At 32.2% G+C, this 7274-nt stretch overlaps 1 protein-coding gene across 1 annotated transcript; it reads right to left on the bottom strand.

The window, feature by feature from the left end:
• Window positions 1–3260: 3260 nt before the first annotated feature.
• LOC108466038 (uncharacterized) lies at window positions 3261–6916 on the bottom strand. Its single transcript, XM_017766406.2, has 8 exons — window positions 6607–6916; window positions 6204–6454; window positions 5956–6027; window positions 5408–5472; window positions 5045–5201; window positions 4260–4340; window positions 4055–4144; window positions 3261–3911 (listed from the first exon to the last, which is right to left on the bottom strand). The coding sequence occupies exons 2-8, from the start codon at window positions 6447–6449 to the stop codon at window positions 3789–3791; spliced, it is 834 nt and encodes a 277-aa protein (XP_017621895.1). The 5' UTR covers window positions 6450–6454; window positions 6607–6916; the 3' UTR covers window positions 3261–3788.
• Between the last annotated feature and the right edge of the window lie 358 nt (window positions 6917–7274).

Genomic DNA, 7274 nt, shown 5'->3' with positions numbered 1-7274 from the left:
GCAATGATAATAAGTAAATAAATAAATAAATGCGTTGGGATCAAACTTGAAATCTATGAGAATTTATACGTAAGTACCTTATCACTCCTTTTATAATCAATGGTTGAATATGTTTGTTTTTATAAATATAGTTTTGAAATAAAGGTTTTTCTTTCATCCAAATTGTGGATGCTTCACAATTATATATATATATATATATATATGAGTGTGAACTTTAAAAGTATTAAAATTGAAAGATGAAATCCACTTTAAAATTTTAAAATTAATTAACTTATTCTATTTAAACAAATAATTTAAAGATTTTGACTTGTATATCAAATATTGTAATAGCTTGCCGGCAAATAATGTATCAAATTACTGTTTGGTGTATAGTTAAACAAGTAAGTTAGTAGAATATTTGTTTTTAGCTGTGTGTTTGGCGTATTTTATGGGATTCTGTCATTTGGCGAACTCCAAGTTTTGGTAGGCTCTTCTGTTAACTATCTGCCAACCCGAGATGTTTGGATGAACTCGTTAGTTCGTAGCTTGATAAGTTTGCCTTTGGGGTTAGTATATGTTATGCTGACTTGGTAAGTAATAGAGTTTAGTTGAGACCTAATTAGAATTGAACTAGAATACTACATATGATTGGAAACTTAACCAATTCTTCTCGAATTTCTAGAGTGATCGTGGGATCCTCTAACTTGCCACTAAGTTCTGTTCCTGTGTGTCTCTACTATATAAGGGTATCAGAATAGCTAGCTTGCATGTTTTGATTCTACTGTTTCTTCTTTATCTTCTTTCTTACACTTCTACTAAGGCTCTGTTTGTTTCACTGAAAATGACTTCCGGAAAATGATTTCTGGAAAATGATTTACTTTTCTAGAAAAGCTAATATTTTCCAGTGTTTGGATGAAACTGTGTAAAATACTTTCTGTTGATTGGTAGATTTCTTAAAAATATTTCATAAAAGTTGTTTTAAATGAAACAAACATACATTTGAGATTTTTAATTTTTTATTGTTTAATTGAATTTATTTGTATCTATAATTTCTTTTTTACATTGTTTTTGCATATATTAAAATATTATGTTAAATTCAGTTCATTATAATGTCAATTTTAATTACATGACTACCAAATGAATATTTTTATTTAAAATGTGACATCAACAAAATTGACAAAAAAAATTAACAATGTTAACAATTGGACTTGATTTTCAAATTTGAAAAGTAAAGGGACTAAATTCTTGAAAATAAAAGTACAAAAACTAAATTGCAAATCTGTGAAGTGTACATAAACTTATGACATATTTTAACTTTAATACTACAAAACATTTATTATTAATATATGTATAATTGCAATAAATATTTATTATTATAATATTATTATTGAATATTTTCAATAATATGTGAATAATATTATTTAAAATTATTATTTTAAAATTTATTATTAAAATAAAATTGAAATATTAAATAATTTATTAAATAATAAATTATATTTATTATATTAATAATTTATTATGTGACTAAAATAAATAATTAAATATGTATGTTTAATAATATTGAAAATATAATATTTTAATAATTTTAAATATTTTAAATATAAAAATAAAATTTATTATCAATATAATAATATTAAGCTTGATTTAAATTCATTTTATATAAAATAAAATTATCTATAGATGAGCTCTTTTTCGGAAAATGACATACGCTTTTCAAGAGAGTAAGTCATTTGACAGAAAAAAGGCTTATTTTACGTTGACCTGTAAGTCATTTTTCGTTGACCAAGTTGTTTTCTGTGAAACAAACACAGAAAAATACAGAAAATATTTTCTATAAAACCTTTTACATGTAAACAAATGGATCCTAAACTAATATTTGTTTTATTTGCTTTTCACGTAAAAATCATATTGAATAATTCATACAAAGCATAATAATATAAGGATGAAATTGTAATTGTCTTCTTGTGGTAAAAATGTTATAATAATATATAATTTGATAGCATAATGCCATAATATTTATAAAAACGAATGCGTTATTATATACGGCTGAGGAGTGAAGAGTTTAGGCATGGTTGCCTATATTTCTATTGTTGGGGGTTTAGGGTTTTTTTTGCCTTTGGAGTTTGCGTCCTTTGGGTTGGAACAATGATGGGTGAAAGTGGTGCTCTTTTAAATTGAAGAGGAATGCCATCATCATGTATGGATATGCAACTTCCGAACATTATGCAACTCAATCGAAACCCAAACCAATTCTGTAATAACAACTCATATTCTAGAGTTCTACGTAGAGATGCAGTTTTGAAATCTTTCCCGTAATTGCATATGTTAGCTAGCTGTCTTTTAGTCCCAACCTGATCGTGTTTGGTACTTTTGATCTTGAGACGTGGAAGTTATATGTCTTGAGACTTCCTGTAGATTTTGGTCATATGAGCTTGGATTCAAATCCTAATTATGTTTTTATTCTTGTACATACCTTGTATGCTTATGATGTGATTAAATGGCAAATGTTTTACTTATCTAAGTGTACGTTATGAGAATGCATGGAAATTTAATTGTTTGAATGATTTATTATTTGTTAAATAAGGTTGAATTGATATGAGTTGCTCTTACAATATAACGTGACGTCTCATATTTAAATTCAGCGACCAAATCGAGTGTTGGAGTGTCATTTATATGTAAAAAAAAAAAAAAAAACGTGTTATGATAAATATCATTTGAGTTTTTCAAATAATGAAACGAAATAGAAACTATTAAATCAAAGTAGTTGGATGTTAAAATATATGTTATTTATAAATATACCATCCCACCTTTTAGAAAAACCATCATAAATTTCATTACTTTCTTTTTTTCCGTTGAAAGGCATAAAAAATCTGAAAGAAGGAAAAGAATCCAATTGAGGCAATGAAAGAGTTTAGAAGATGTCATGTTAGTGTCTGAAATTCGCAGGTTTAAGAAAATTTCAACAACTTGGCTTTAGCGGACTAAACCCAAACAGAAAGAGAAGCAAGAAAAGAAAAAGATACATAATTTATCTCTAAACAACAAAAGAGACTACTCTAATCCAAAGAGAAAGAAATAATACAAAAACAAAAAAGTGAAGCTTTGAGAAAACAAATAAAAACACAACTCATTTAATTAATGAGATTTATGATTGGAAAAATAATGAAGTTTGAATGATGAAAGGAGATGCAAGAACCGAGGAGAAGCAAGAACCGAGGAGCTTTAGTTAATGGGATTTATGATTGGAAAAACAAAAAGAATTAAGACTCAAAACAACAGTGTTAAATAAATATATTACTTCCATTAAAATATTTAGTATCCCCCAACTCATTTATAAAAGTCAGTCACGTGACTTGTTAAATTACAGCTGTACCAAATAACATAAGACGCCACTAACAATCCAACCAAGCATGGCCTTATTGAGTTTCGATAGCTTGGCAAATACATGTAAAAGGCATTTACTGTCTTTACTTCTAACTGTTCACATACATGATTAGGCCTGACCAAGGGTATATGACAAGATATACACACACACTCACCTCTTTGTTTAGAAAGAAAACCAAGTACTGGCATACCTCATATATACATATACACAATGATGGGTACAAACCACAGCAACCCAAAGTTTTCAGCATTTCATTAAAACAGAAATTAGTGCAGCTCTACTCTTTCACAGAATATCTGTGGAGATCAACGAAATAAAAAAAGGAAAAGTTTCCGAAGTCTATCGAATAGGAGGAACAATCAATCCTCATCTGTTCATCAACAACCAATTTAATGTAAGTGCAGGACTTCATGTCTCCTATAAGTTAAATGCTTTCCTGATGATGAGTGGTCATTGTAGGTCCTGATGCAATGGTAAAATGCATACCCCTACGTTGCCCGGATTGTAGCACAAAAGCAACCTGTGTTGCAGCTAATGCTGCTGCTTCCTGATACAGATAACGATTTAAGCTTCAATATTAACTCAAGTATAAAACCATGTCTATGATGTAAGGTTCCAAGGTCTGTAACATTGCCTGGAAGAGGGAAAAACAAGGGATTTCAAATTAAGGTACAAATAAAGGTTAATGACCTGTCTTTGCCTTTGTCGCTGTAATATACTGATGGCCCAAGCCATGATGTAGCATGGCAAGAGAAACCCAGCAGCACGAAGCAAGAAAAGCTGCACAAGGAACCAAACAGTTTAAGAAAACTGGCTCAATGGTATGATGACTGTAATGCATATGCTTGAACAAGTGCTAATGTGAATATGGGATGCAGCTTTAGGTAAAACTTACAGAGAAAAAGGTAGACACATCATCCTCTGCATCAGCATCTGGAACAGTTAATGCATGCCGCAACAGCAGAAGGGCCATTAACTGATAAAATTGAAGAAAAAGAACAACATCAATCATTTTGATAGCCGACTCTTTATTAAATGGTCATGTAAGAAAATGAACTATTTTTAAATTTTAAGAAAATTTAAGGAATCAAAAGCAGTTATTCTCATGAAAAACTTCAACTGAGATGCTCGTCCACCAGGCAGAATCTAAATGGTTTTTCTTCAGGAATCAGAGTTGGGAGCTGAAGGCCCTAAAAGGATGTGGTATAAATCATTCTCTCCACTGTTATGTATAACATGCCTAGTTACAGAGAGAAAAGGGAAGGAACAAGAAGAGAAGTTGTGGACATGAAAAATCAGCTGAGGTGACCAATGTAATTGTGGCCCATGTGGAATTGCACCACAGCTCCAGTGGCTCAAGTTTCTACTTAGATAGAGGGAAGTTGGGAGCTGGAAACTGTAAAACAGTAAAAATAGGTTTCTCCACAGTTAATGCAATGAGTATGCCAGGGGGGAGATGAGAGCAATATCTACCAAAAAAATAAAGTTCTTCGAGTATAAAGCTCAAACACCTCAGCAAACTCCTTTCTCTAAATCAGTTCATCAAAATATGTCCTTGACGCATGGCTAATATACTAATAAGTAGAATTGATAATGGCCAATGGGTCCAATTTTGAGCAGTACATGTTAAACATGATAAGAAATTCAATATATCCAGCAGATTCAGAATTAAAAGCTTACAATTAGAGCAGCAGAACGGCAAAAGGCAGCTCCACTGGCATTTGATGCAGTATATTCATCATACTCAGCTTCCAAAATTTGCCGTTCTGCCTCTGCAATGGCCAAGAGGCGAGGATCACGCAAATCCACAGGGGTGCCAGAGATTGTCCAGCCTCCACTGTAAGACAGATACAAAAATTAAAACGATGGAATCCTCCAACCAGATTATACAGACTAATCTGTCAAGCAAGTTTAGATCAAAGTTTGTGATGGATGTCATGCTTGATAAATCTCATAGCATATGCTGATTTCATCTTTACAAGAAGTCCACCAAATACCAACCATAGCATAGAAATGTCTTACATGTGAGACCATCTAACTTACCCAATATCAATAGCGGTTTCTTCAGTTTGGGGGCGAGGTGGAGCGATATAACCAGGTTGATAAGGCTGCACAGCAAATTAAAAGGATAGACTACATCAGCAAGGAGTCAAAACAACCAATAATCAATAGCCACTGAACAAGAAGTAAGAATTTAACATCATGATTAAAATCCATACTGTGTCTGACCAAAAAGTTGCTCATATTTAACCACTATCGTGATAAATTCTGAGAAGTAAAAAGAACTATGAAAGGAAAACTGCATGATAAACCAGGAATAACGAAACAAGGCCTTTTCCCATCAATCAAATGGTTTATTAATATTCTTCCTAAAAGCAGATGATACTTGATCACCCTATTCCACACTCATTTGCAACCGCTTACTTCAAAAGCCACAAACTTTCTTTTCTTACAGACACAAAAGGGCCTACAGGCGCTAGTTGAAAATCTTATGACAAATTAAAAGGATGAAATGAAGCTGCAGCAGGCAATGCATGTCTCTAAAACAAAATAACAATATCAAAATAAGGGACATTAAGGCAAGCATATACCTGATGACATATCTCGCAAATGATATCTCCTTTCTCGTTGCACCAATGTTGCACGCATTTCCTATGCGCATACTGCAATTTAAAACAGATGGCATTAATAATATCAAAGCAAGTAATGCTAATTTCGATATTTAGCTTAATTTTACGAGGTTCATTAAACTGCAAGCGGAATCTAGAAAGCTCTAGATAATACACTTTATATTAAAAAAAATTCTTAATCAATTTTTTAATAATAATAATAATATTACCTTGAGGCTGCCGCTGCAGGTACAAGGGGTCTCAAGATTCTCAACGGAATCTTCCTCCTGGCAAATGCGACACTCCGCCGTTTGAATGAGCGGCTCCTCTTCGCCGCCTCCACGGAAGATCTCCTTTTCCTTGGGCGAGCAGGATGGGCCCGAAATCTCCGTTGAGGGACCAGCCTCCGACTCCACCGGCTGTAACGGCACCGGCCTCACCAGACGATCCACATACAAAACCAGGTGATCACTCATAATTTCTGCAAAGTTAACAAAATATTTTCAATTTTCATTGCTTAATTCAATCCAAAAAATAAAATAAAAAACCCCGTAATCGCGCTGAGTAAGAGCAGCGAGTCGGAGGTTTCCAAATTGGAAAATGAGGGAAAATAATTCTTTGAAAAAAAATTACCTTTAGCGGACGAAATGGGGAATTTATGTTGGATGAAGGGAAGTAACGAAGAAATCGGGGAGAAATTTTCTAATTAAGCTTCTTTTGCTGCGAACGCTTCTTTGTTTCCTTTCTAAATTTCCAACGATTGTAGTTTTTCTTTGTAGGATTTTATTCTTTTTATCTTTTTTCTTTTCCAAATTTATGAGTTTAGCAGAGGATTCGAGGGTGAGAGACACGCTGACGTCAATGCAAACGGCTCTAAGGGTATTTTTGGAATTTAGAAGTCGCAATGCCATTGCGCGTTACCTAACACTTCTCTCTTATTTCGGTGGCTTTCGACTGGTGTTGGCGGTTGAAACTGGCAACTTCCTCTTAAACATTAATTCAATTATTTTATCCATATTATCTATATTATTATTTAAATCTCTAACTAATTGAGTTTGTTAGTATAACTCAATTGAAAATTTATTATACTATACTCACCTATTTTAAATAAATTATATTTTTAAATAATACTTTTGTCTATTTACATTTTAAATAAAACTAATAAAAATTACAAATGATTAGATTTCAATGCATACCATTAATAAAGCTTAAAACCTCAATTTTACTAGTATAATCAATGTTTCTATACTATTATTTAAACCCCTGGCTGATTGAGTTAATATCACGAGTCAACTAAAAAT

This window comes from Gossypium arboreum, chromosome 3 (assembly GCF_025698485.1).
Source record: "Gossypium arboreum isolate Shixiya-1 chromosome 3, ASM2569848v2, whole genome shotgun sequence".
Lineage (NCBI taxonomy): Eukaryota > Viridiplantae > Streptophyta > Magnoliopsida > Malvales > Malvaceae > Gossypium > Gossypium arboreum.
Note: the sequence above shows the minus strand (reverse complement) of the source record. Positions and strands in the feature narration are given on the sequence as shown.